This window comes from Mirounga leonina, unplaced genomic scaffold, assembly GCF_011800145.1.
Source record: "Mirounga leonina isolate KUSES-001 unplaced genomic scaffold, KU_Mleo_1.0 Mir_94, whole genome shotgun sequence".
NCBI lineage: Eukaryota > Metazoa > Chordata > Mammalia > Carnivora > Phocidae > Mirounga > Mirounga leonina.
In genome coordinates this window covers 49,717,580-49,730,212 of record NW_023270855.1, presented here as the reverse complement: position 1 = coordinate 49,730,212, position 12,633 = coordinate 49,717,580, and the positions used below count along the sequence as shown (strand labels likewise).

At 50.2% G+C, this 12,633-nt stretch overlaps 1 protein-coding gene across 2 annotated transcripts in view; it reads right to left on the bottom strand.

Annotated features, from left to right (window-relative positions):
- CACNA1A (calcium voltage-gated channel subunit alpha1 A) overlaps window positions 1-11,516 on the bottom strand; it is a 213,900-nt gene extending 202,384 nt beyond the window's left edge. For both annotated transcript variants that reach the window (XM_034998421.1, XM_034998422.1), the window contains exon 1: window positions 10,992-11,516. In XM_034998421.1, coding sequence (XP_034854312.1) covers window positions 10,992-11,284 — 293 coding nt within the window. In that variant the 5' untranslated portion in view covers window positions 11,285-11,516. The remainder of the gene's footprint in view (window positions 1-10,991) is intronic.
- Between the last annotated feature and the right edge of the window lie 1,117 nt (window positions 11,517-12,633).

The window sequence follows — 12,633 nt, the reverse complement described above, 5'->3', positions numbered from 1 at the left end:
ATATTTTATATTCTCCTTTGTACTTCAGGTGTTCAATAAATGAAGAGGACAGGCCTCTTGGAGGATGCAAGTCTTGCACTGAGACCTAAATAAAGAGGAGTCAGCCATGGGGAGACAGGTGGAGAGAACAGCCAGCACAAATGCCTTCGCCCTCGGATGCAAATGAGCTGGGTGTGGGCAAAAAATGGCCAGTGGAGCTGAGACAGAGCGGAAGGGGCAGAGAATAGAAGAGATGAGACAAAGAGAAAACATCGACCAGATCGTGTGGGGCCTTATAGGACCGTGGTTCATCTGTAATCTGTAATCTCTGGTCAGTGAGTAGGGATCGGGGACATTTATCCAATCTGCTCAGAACAGAGCTATCCCACTAGCCCACCACTATTCACTGATGGGGTAAAATCCAAGGAGTTCCACTTCCACTCCCAGTGCTGAAATAAACAAAACCAGGTGTTCCCAGAATTTTCATAATCTTTATCAACAACACCATTTATTTTCCTCATCATTACTCAATTAACAAACATTTATGCATGATATAGCACAGGAGTTGTTGGGAGGTGTGAGGAAGGTAAAGCACTGTCCCCTACCCTCAAGGAGCCTTCTAGTTAGAGAGGTAAGCCTTAAACACGCATTCTCACTGATTTTCACAAAAAGCATGCAAGATTCATTTGATGCTGAGAAAGGTACAACGAAGGCATCAAGTGGAGGGACTTGGTCACTAACAACCCAATAAGAACACTAAATACCACAGACACCCAACATGGACAACCACCCTGCTAGACACACCCTTATCTTCAACATCCACACACACACCCACCCATCCGTCCACCCATCCATCTCTTTACCCATCCATCTCCTTATCCTCCTTACCCATCATCTGCCCATCTACTCATCCACCCATACATTCACCCATCAGTCATCCACCAATCTACTCACCCATCCACCTATAACCTATCCATTTACTCATCCAATCACCCAGCTATCCAACACCATTCATTTTCCTCTTTCTTCCTCTCTCCCTCCTTCCCTTCCTTCCTTCATCCCATACCTCCATCCATCTGTCTGTCCAACCAACCCCAGATGAATCCATCCATCCATCTACTCATCTGATACTAACTGCATGGGATGACCTTCCTCCCCTATAAACCATGAACATCCATCCATGATCTGTAACTTAAAAGACTGCACTGTGGCTAGGAACAGGCCAGACTCTGAAAATTTTTGCATTCTAACAACTCTTCCAAAGATAATTCAAGTCCATAAATGTTTTTGACTATTCCAATTTGTTCAAGACCCCAACTCTCCAGGCAGGAATGGGGGCTGTCTGGCTGACCCAGCCCTTAGAATGAGGAGGAACCTGAGAACCAGCTTAGCCAGGGCTTGTCAGATGGCTGGTGTTCCATAAACGCTGATGAATCTCAGCTGATTCTAGCTGAAGCTAGGTTCCCAAGTACACAGACTATTATTAACACCTTGAATTCATTCATTCAAAAATTATTTATTCATCACAGCAGCACTGTTCAAAATAGCAAACACACACACGTGCACACACGCTCATGCACACATGCAAACTAGAAACATCCCAAATGTCCATCACCCAGGGCAATGGATAAATTGTTGTATCATCACAGAATACAATATTAAGCAGAGAAAAGGAAATGACCTACAGCTACACTGAACAGCAGATGAATCTTAGAAACATACAGTTGGGTGGAAAAGGCAAGTATAAGTTCCAGAAGGCTCCAGAGTTCAGAAACCAGGAAAACTAAATTTATGTCAAGGTGTATGTAAATATGTGATGAAACCTGTAAGAGAGGAAGAAGAAGAAGGGAGGGAAAGAAGGAGGGAGGGAGGAAGACACACACAATCCAAGAGATAGCATCCAAGAGACCGCGGTTGCCTTTGGGGACTGCAGTGGGGGAGGAGCAGGAGGAAAAGGGAGGTCGGAGACCACAGGCGGAATTAAGTTACTGATCATGTTTAGTTCAGGGTTTCTCGAAGTGTGCTCCCAGACCAGCAGCAGCAGGGAACTTGCTAGAAATGCAGGTTCTCAGACTTTACTCCAAACCTCCTAAATCAGAAACTCTGGGGGTGAGGTCGGGCACCCTGTGTTTAAACAGCCCTCCAGGTGATGCTGATGCATGCTCAAAGGTGAGCACCTCTGCCCTAGGGCAGGTGATGCTGACCCTGGAGGGCTGGGGACCACACTTGGAGGACCACCATTCTAGTTTGTGACTTAGGTACCTGGTCCACCAGCGTCACTATTACAATAAATAAGGAAAAACAAGTGGCAGGAGAGACAATATTGAGAGTGTGTGGTGAACCTGGAACCAGATTAAAGCAATAGGCTGTTAATGGGAAGTGCGAGAAAACACCCCACAGATACGTATTCAGCCCCTGCAGGTGCCAGGCTCAGGGACAACACGGTGACCACACAAACCCAGCCCTCACCATCGTGCGGTCTGAAGGCCATCCTTTTCACAGCATAATCTGAAGGCCATCCTTTTCACAGCATAATCATACACACCACATGGTTTCTGTTCACAGTATCTTTTAATCCTCCCAGAATTCCCTGGGTGTAGGGCTGCTCTGCCCATTTTACAGATGAGGAGACTGAGGCTCCATTACTAGGGGCTGGAGCTGAGATGTGCAGTGCAGGTCACCTATCCTGAAGCCCTGTATGCTTTGCCTCCCCCCTAAGTCACCTCCCCTACCCTGCCTCTTCTCCGCCTCCACTCTTTGGTGCTATTGCTCAGATAGGAACATTCCTACATGGCCTCCATGATGTGCCACAAACATTTCATGAGAGCAAGTGAAAGTCAGCATAGCTTCTCCTGCCCGTTATCCTTAATAAGGAAAATAATAAAGGTCAATGAGGTAAAAGCACATGGCAGGTTCTGGAAGGTCGGAAACCATGTTACCCTCCCTTCCCTCCCACCAGCAAGTTCGGGGTCTGCATCAGCACTTCCTCTGAGACACATCTGTCAATTTATTCTTGAAATCAGACTTAGCCCTCCTGCAAAAGCTACTTGTATAAAAATACTTTAGAAATTGGTTTAAAATTATATACATATATATATGTATGTATGTATATATATATATATATATATATATATATATATATTTATTTATTTATTTTACACACAGACCTAAAAGGAGAACAGTACTTAACAGCGTGAATATTATTTACTGGCAGGTGGGCAACGAGGCTGAGTTTCCCTCACAGCTCCGGAGAGGGGGCCCTGCCTCTGGAATAGTGTCATTCTGGGGAGGGACTGCTAATTCCAAATTCCAGGTCCAACCTGAGCCCTGAGCACTTCCATGGAAGACCCAAGGATGTTCCCAGTCTGAACAGAAGACAAAAGCCATCTCTGGCCCAAGAGAGATGACAAAACTCGATTTGGACTTAACTCAGAACTTTTGCTTCAGAGCCGGGATCTCTCTTGTATTAGTTGCCTTAAATAGGCGGCTTCCAAAAGCACAGTTCATTCCAATAAAAAGTCCCAGCTTTTCAGAGGGGAAAAGCTACCTATCTTCTCCTTTCCCGCATACTGGACCATCTCTTGTTTCCCTCCTCTCTCCTTCTTGGGTGTTAAGAACTCACCAGTATGGTGACCAGAGTCCTGGTTTGCCCAGAACTACTCGGTTTCCTGAGATGCCAAAACCAGGACAGTCCTAGGCAAACTGGGACATCTGGTCATCCTATCCAGACAAGGACTAATGCCCAGTGGTTTCGGAAACCCAAGTTGTGGAGCCCACCCTCTGGTTCCCTCTCCTGGAATGTCCTTTGCCTTCTCTATTCTCCTAGGAGGTAAGGGACAGGCAAGAAATAAGAAAGACAGGAGTTGGGAGGAGGGGGACATAGTCTAACCCCAAAGCTGAGCAGGGTTCTGCTGTTAAACCCCCACTGGTTGCCTGGGGTGACCACAGCAGCTGTCCTAAGGCATGCGGTCTCTATCTCTGGCTGGACTCTTGGTCAGCTCAGAACAAGGAGATGGGGTAGGATGGAGAACAGGAAAGCTAATTACACACTTTAAAACTCCCTCACCTTGTCACCCACAAAGGGAGGGATCAAGGGAAAGGAAGACAATTAATTTTATCTTAGACCGAAGGGAATAGAAAAATAGGTCAAGTGGGCATGAATTTTCCCCCCTTAAAGCTTCCAGAGAGAACAGAGAATACAGAACATCTGAGGGTTGCCTTTAAGGGTGCCACACTCAGATTAACGAATCCAAAGTGGCCAGTCATGGAGGGGCCCTTTGCTCCCACTCCTACCCAGAGAACATGATTTCTAGCCAAAGTTTCCAGAAAAGACCATTAGGGGGAAAAGTGCTCTCCAACATTACAGCTCATGTATTTTAGAGCTTCTGCGTGCCAGATACTGACTTGAGCATTTACCATGTGTGAACCCGCTTAACCTCCCCAGGAGTCCTCCGAGGCAGATGCTATCAGAAGCGGTATCTTCATCTTGCACACTAAGGCTCTGATGCCCAAAACAGCCTGGCCGGGGAGTCACTCGAACCTGGGTCTGGCCAGTCCAGAGCACAGAATGCTTTCCTTCTCCTCTGTCATATTTCATAGCACCACACTGATCCTTCCCAAAGAGCTGAGTTAGCATTCTCCAAAATGTATTAACTGTGGGGCTTTTGGGCTTTGACGATCTCTGGATTGAACCCACTTTCCCGGTGGTGCCTTCCATTGTTGAGGGAGTACATATGTGTGCTTGCTACTGGGGGCCAGTGGGGGGTATATAAGCCCCAAGCACCCAATAGACATCCCCCCAAGCCCCTGAAGGAAGACTTCACTTTCAAGGGCCCACTGCTCCCCAACTTCTCAAGCACTGTAACTTCAGAGACCTTCTTTGGTCTGATAACCTCAAGCACACATACCCTTCCTTGCCCCCCCATCTCCTGTACCTAAAACCCACTGAAAACCTAAAATGTTGGCATAAGGGCAGAGCAGATCTATATGATGGGCAAATGGGTGGCGAGAGGCTTTTTCACTCACTGGGAGAACATTTATGGAGCACTTACTTTGTGCCAGGTATGGTAGGGTTGCGGTGGGGAACAAGGGTGACAAGCATGAGTGCCACGGCCCCAGAGCTTGACTTTTTACTGTGAATGGCAGAACCAACACGCTCCAAGCAAGAGAGCCCCTTTCCCCACTCCAGAGACCCCCTTCCTCGCTCTTCCCCATTTCTCTGACTGGTACTTAATTCTACCATTCCAGCACTGCCTACACATACCCACAATCCTTCACCTAAACCCTAGAAGCCAGACGTGCTTTGGAGTTTAGAATTTGGTGCTTTTAAAGGGATAACCAGGATAGGAACGTAAAATGGGCACAGCCACTTTGAGAAAATGGTTTGGTGGTCTCTTATAAAGTTAAACATATACTTACCGCACACCCCAGCAATCTGACTCCTGGGTGTTTACTTACGCAAGAGAAATGGAATGTATGTTCCCAATGTTCCCACTAAAACCCGTCTGCCAATGTTTATAGAGGCTCTAGTCACAATCGCCCAACCTGGACACATCCCAAATGTCTTTCAACTGGGAAATGGATGAACAGACTGTGGTCCAGCCATCCCATGGAATATTACTCAGCACTAAAAAGAAACGAACTACTCATACACACAACAACATGAATGGATCACAAATGGCTGCAGGAAAGAAGCAAGGCTCCAAACGCTACATACAGTATGATTCTATTTATATGACCTCCTGGAAAAGGCAGAAACATAAGGATGGAGAACAGATCAGTGCTTGCAAGGGTCTAGGGTAGTGCTGACTCAGAAAGCACTACGAGATATCCTGGGATGATGAAACTGCTCAATCTTTTTTTTTTTTTTAAATTTCACTTTTAGGGGACACCTGGGTGTCTCACCCGGTTAAGTATCTGCCTTCAGCTCAGGTCATGAACCCAGCATCCTGGGATCAAGCCCCGCCGCATTGGGCTCCGTGCTCAACAGGGAGCCTGCTTCTCCCTCTCCCTCTGCCTGCCTGTCTGCCTAGTTGTGATTTCTCTCACTCTCTGTCAAGTAAATAAAATCTTTAAAAAAATTTTTTTTACTTTTAAGTAATCTCTCCACCCAACATGGGGCTCAAATCCACAACCCCGAGATCAAGAGTCGCACACTCCACCGACTCAGCCAGCTAGGCACCCTGAAACCATTCCCTATCTTGATTTTGATAGGGGTTATGCTACTGCATATGTCTGTCTGTCATATGCATATGCATACTGCATATGCACGTGTCTGTCAAAACTCAACAGTACTGGGCGCCTGGGTGGCTCAGTTGGTTAAGCGACTGCCTTCGGCTCAGGTCATGATCCTGGAGTCCCGGGATCGAGTCCCGCATCGGGCTCCCTGCTCGGCGGGGAGTCTGCCTCTCCCTCTGACTCTCCCCCTCTCATGCTCTCTGTCTCTCATTCACTCTCTCGCAAATAAATAAAAAATTAAAAAAAAAAAACAAACTCAACAGTACTGTATGCAAAAAGGGTGAATTTTGCTATCAGTAATTTATACCTCAATAAACCTGATCTTGGAGAAAAAGAAGAAAAAGGTCCCAGGATGAATCTATGATATGACCTGGCTACTCCCAGTGGAACCCACAGACCACAGCAGGGGCAATCCCTAGGAGCCTGGTGGAAAGGCAAAACCCCGGGCCCCACCCCAAAACTGCTGGGCCAGAATCACCATTTTAACAAGACAATCCTCACACACATGAAAGTTTGGGAGACATTACAAGACATACATAACACTCCCAATGGGGAGCTGGAGCAGCACCCCATAATCAAGCATATCAAACATTTCTGCATCAAAACACACCAAAACGCACACCATGTGGGATAAATTAAGACTGTATGTAAAGACTATAAACTCAGGTCAATTCAAGGTAGGATTTTACCCCTATATGATTTGATGTTTTGGTTTTCAGAGCTTTTGGGGTTTGGAGATTACAGAGGAGGGGCGGCACCTTTGTGGGGGAAAAAAATCCCAATGGAAAAGCCATGCTAACTCTTACTTCTCAGAATTCTGCTCTTCTGGAATTACCAGCCATCCAGGTCTAGCAGAGGTATCATGGGGTCATACTGTCTTGCCTTCTACGGTAGTATCTTCTAGCACATTCTATTTCGCAGGACCAGTGGAGGCTGATAACATGCTCCAACTTCTCCCAGGGCTCCCTCTGGTTCCCATACAGAACATTCCTCTTTTAAAAAGCTGGGGAACACCAATCGGCCAATGTCCATAGGTTACCTGGTGTGATGGGACTCGGCCCCTTGTTGAGATTGCCAAAGACACAGGTGAAAAGCTGGAATCCTGCATGCAATTCAGGAGACCGAGTGTGACAGCACACAGATCTGGGTCTGCGGCTCTTGCAATGGCCCCAATTCCTACATCGTGCTCAGTGGGAGATCTGCTGGCATCAGCTCGACTGGGGGAAGATGATATTCACATTGGCGTTTGGTAGCATATCAGAAGGAGTGAGTGGCATTAAGTGGGGGGCTCTGGTAAGGTTGACAGATGCGCCTTATTGAGCTGACAGATTTGAGCTCCTTAGAAGCCAGCACCATCACGGCCGCACTGAAATCAGACTCCCGATCAACGAAAACATGGAACCAAGGCGTGTGGTCAAGACGGCCTGCTGCCCAGCATACTCCAAGAGAAAAAGGCAGCAATGTAAATCTGAACATCAAAGACTTCCATTTGGGTTTTCTTGCTTCAGAAGACAAAACTAAAAGGAAGGAGAACCCTTAATTCTCATGGCTGGCTGCAGGCTTGAAGGCGCCGCAAGAATAGGGTGCAAAAGGGTAAAAGGCATCGCAGTGACAAAGTGCCTGAGGGCATGGAGACCGGAAGGCTGCACCCTCCTCCAGCGTGCCATGCTGGAATTTGCATTTGGAAGTAACACCCTTAGGCCCTATGAGCATACAGCCAAGTTCACGGAACACTCGCGCACTCCTCCACGAGACAGCGAAGAAGGTGCTTTCCATAGTCAGCTGCACCCTTAGTGGATGCCTTTTCCAAATACACGCCCTGTTACACATGCATCCAAGAATGGCAGGGGCAGTTACATTCCTATGTACAGACCCAAGAGAAATGTTAAAAAAAAAAAAAAAAAGTGCAGCCAAAGACATGTACAAGAACGTTCCTAACGACACAATCTGGAGACTACCCAAATGGCCCTCACAAGCAGAGGGGACAAGTACATTGGGGTAGAGTGACACAGTAAAATGCCACAAAGCAACGAGAAGGAGCAACCTACAACCACTTGCAGCAACCTGGATGAATCTCACAGGCGTGCCGTTGAGCAAAAGAAGCCAAACACAGTAACACAGCCTGCGACTCCATTGACAGGAAGTCCAAATGGAGGAAAATGAACCTGTGGGCTTAGAAGTCAGGGTAGTGGCTAGCTCTGTGGTGTGAGTGGTGGGGAGGGGCCCTGAGGGGGGCTTCTGGGGGGCTGGTCACATCCTTTTCTCGTCCTGGTACTGTTTGCAATGGTTGTGGTCACTTTGTGAACACATATTAAACTAGACTTAACTTAGGTATTTTGTATCCATATATTAGACTTTATTCTAAAAGTTCAGAATAAGTACTGAAAGACATTATTTTAAAGGGCAGAAGTGTTTGGATACAGAAGCCAACATCTGCCCTGGTACCCTGGCTCATCAGCATTTCCACAGTCCATCTCTTTGCACTGGTCCCGAGTCCCTTATCCAGCGGCCCCCACCCAGTTCTCTGTCCCCTCTCCTCTCATCCCCCCAGCCCCCCAGAAATCTCAGACCTGGATTACCCTGCTTGGTGACAGATTGGGGGGATGGAGAGCTTTCCCTTCCAGAGTGGGGCTGTATAATGTGTTTGCTGCCTCGGGCCAAAAAGAGAATAAAAACTGTCTGCAGAGAACAAAATGCACAAACTCATCACAAAGCAAGAAAGCCAAAGAAAACCTAAAGTACAAATGGAATGCTCCCAAATCACCTGCATCCCTCCCCAGAGATCCTTCCTTCTGAGGGGTCCCTGGCAATCCCCTCCCTCTCCAACAGCTCTCTGATCTGCAGGATTCAGTCTGGACGGGGTGAGCTGAGGACACATTAGGACTCCCACCTCCTTCCTTTCCTCTTAGAAGACTCCAAATCCAGGCTCCAGAAGGCGATCTAAAGCCATTTTCAACATGGAAACCTGAGAGCCCAGTGATTCCCTCCTGAACACCCCTGGAGTTATTTGAGCATGCACACATTGACACCTTGCCACCCTCCAAGCCCCCACCACTCCCGGGGCGGAGGATGGGGAGGCAGGCAGAGTGATCACAAGACCCCTGAGCATTTCAGTGGGTCTTCAGGAGGTTTGAACTTGGGAGGCAAAGACCGGGCTCCTGGTTCATGCACCAATCAAGATGACATCGTGCTTAGGGGTGTGCCCCTCCAGAAAGACCCCAGCTGAACCTCCTAATTTTCACCACCCTCAAAGTAGACTGTTCACACACTCCAAAACCTTAGAGCCCTCTTACAATTTCAGCACCCAGAAGCCAAAAGCTTGCCCAATTTTGAGTTCCCCTAAAAATGAATCCACCAGCCACAGAGCTCCTCAAATAAGCAACCCCAGGATCACCTGGGGCCCAGTCCTGTTGAGTATGTAACAGTGGAAACCAAACACAAAGGAGTGGGGGCTCATTGCGGAGCCCCAGGGGCCCATCCAGCCCCGTTCATTTGTACACGGAGGGCAGCCAGTTGGAACCAAGCCGAGGAGCAGCATATTTGGGAATGGTACAGTGGCCAGTCAGCCTGGGGAGCAGGGTGCGTCCCCCCACTTGGAATCTGGGTCATGCTTAGATAACTGTTAGAAAGCCCGACTAATTACCCATCCTTGCCTGCCTACATCTCAACAGATGTTAAGCCCTCCTCAAGGTTTATTTCAAGCAGGCACAGATTTAAAGAAACACAAGGGGATCTGCATTTTGATAGCATCTCAATAGAGGAAAATGTGGTCTTCACCCTCTTCCTCTGGATCTTTGATTTAAAAAAAAAAGAAGGCATTTACCTGCCTGGAGGTGTCCACATGGAGGCTGATTCTCCTGGTGTCCCCTCCCGGTTCCCTAGGGTGGGAGAAGCCGAATCCAACCCAAGGCCTGACACCGTACCTAGGAAGGACCTGCCACCTCATTTCCTCTTGCCCTGTCTTCCTTATTGAAAGAGTCCATCTGGGTCTTCCAGGTCAGGGCCCCAGATGGCGCAAATGGGATGTTTTCTACACCCCAACCGATGATGAGGTCCCCGGGCAGGGGGGAACGAACGAAATGGGACCGGCAGACATAGGGGAGAATAAGTGCCCCCAACCCACCACTGCTTTTCCCAGATTGGGGCCAGTGGCGCACCCGGGGATATGAGCTCTGGCCAGTGCTAGCCCCTCCGTGTGAAGGCCACGTGTTCTTCCCACTGGCTCTTGGCCCCGGGAACCCCTAAGTGCCCTGCCCTAAGAGAGCGGGCCCCCTCTTCGGGGAAGGCAGGGGTGGAGAAGCCAGTGAGCTGGGTTCGGGCTCCAGCTCTGGAGGCTCCCGTGCATTCCAGTGAGGGCCACCTAAGGAAGCCCAGCCAAAGCCCCCACGGTTCTCCTGCCCTGGCCAGAGAGAGAGCCCAGGCCCCGGCCGGGTCCATGCTCATTTGGGAAAACTCTGACCCATCCAGAACTAGCTCTGAAACTCCCACCCAGGCCCCTGTTACGACCCCAGGGCCCAGCCCTCATTCTGGAATCGGTCCTTAGGAGGAATCCACTCCCCCGGCTCCCCCATCCCAAGCCTCCACGGTAGCTCAACCCAGCTCGGGGTGGAGAGATTCTCCACACTCCTCCCCGGTGCCCCCTCTCCCAGCCCCTGGAAGACCCCCCCACCTCCCATCAACCCCCGGGTCTCTCTCCCAGCCTGGAAGAGGGGAAGCGGAGGGAGGAGGGGAGGCGCAGCTGCCGGGGTTCGCTGCCGGGTTCGGGCAAAGGATATGGCCATTCGGTGATCTTTTTGGCGTATTTTCTCACCACGTTGTCCTCGCTGAAGAGGAATAGAGACCGGTTGACCGTGAGGCAGTTCTGTCGGACGGGGATGGGGTTGTAGAGGGCCATGGTCCGCGCTCTCTGCGCCATTGACTGCTTGTACATCCTTTGCGCCCCGGGCTGCCCGCCCTGCCGGCTGCCCCCGGCTCCTCGCCCGCCTCCGGCGCCCACGACCACCCCGGCGGCTGCCCCGGAGCCTCCTCCCCCGTAGCGGGCCGGCATCTCGTCTCCGAAGCGGGCCATTCTGCAAAGAGCAAAGGGCTCCGGGTTACGCTGCGGCGAACGATGCGGAAGACGCCGCCGCCGCCGCCGCTGCCGATGCCGATGCTGCCGGGGCTGCCGGGGCTGTCAAGACGGCGGCTGGAGCTGCGACTGCGGAGACGCTCCACGGCCCAGCCCATCGGGCGGCGGCGGCTCGGCGCCTCGGGTCGGGGGCTCACAAGGCGGCTGCCCGGCCCCAGCCGGGGAGAGCGGCTCGGGACATCTTCCTGGCTGACCCCGGAGAAGGAGGGGCGGAGGAGGGTGCGGGGGCGGGGCGCGGGGGCCAGGGAGGGGGAGGGGAGAGGGAAGCGAGGCAAAAAATAACCGAGGAAGGAATCCAGGCAATCCCCAGTCCACCCACTCCGGAAAAAAAAAAAAAAAAAGAAAAAAGACAGTTAAAAAAAAAAAAAAACGCACACCCCCTTTAAGACGCGAACGGTTTGCAAAGGACGCCCCCCCGGGACGCAGTGGAAGCTTCAGATTCCTCCGAGGTCCGGGTCAGGCTGGCATCTTGCAAAAGGAGTGCGCTCGGCCCATTAGAAAAAAAATCTTTATTGAAAAAATAAAAATAAAAACCAGGTCTTGGCAGGGGGGAGGGCAGCCCCCCCAATTTAAAAAAATCCCCCTTTCTGTTTTGCTTGAGTTCCTAGACCTTAAAAAGGCTGAAAGATCTGTAGCCAAAAAATAAAATTAAATGAAAAAGAATATTAACGGGAAAGGAAAGAAGGGGAGGGGGAGGGAAACGCTCCGGGGGGCTCTTTTAAGGAGTCCTGAAGCCGCAGGGTCCGGGTGATTTTTTTTTTTTTTTTCCTTCCTGAATCACCAGCGGCTCTCTTCTGCTCACGAAGGAGTGTGAGTGTGCGTGTGCGCACAGCCTTTCGCTCAACCGTGCCTCATCTTGGGGTTAAATTGCAGCAATGAAATCCTGAAAATTCCCAACAGGGGAAAAAGAGAGAGAGGGAGAGAGAGGTATGCGCCGTTCGCTTAGCCACTCAGTAGCTGCTCCCGGATGCTGCAATGCCTAGCGTTCCCCCCACCCCCCAATGCCGCCTCCTCCTCCTTCTCCTCTAGGTTTTGCTAAAATAAGACTGGTGTGGAGGGGTGGGGGAAGAGAAAGGAAGAAGGAAAATGGGCTCAAAGGTCTAAACCACTGGCCAGCGAAGCTCCAAAGAGGAGCGATTGATGAGTTTAACGGGAGAAAGACCCACCCAGAATGTCGACACATGATGGCCCGCGACCAATCGCGGAGCTGCGAGGGGACCTGGCTCAGCGGAGTTTGTGGGGGAGAAGAGGGGAGAGCCGGATGGTCGGGAGGCAGGGGGGAAGTTGGG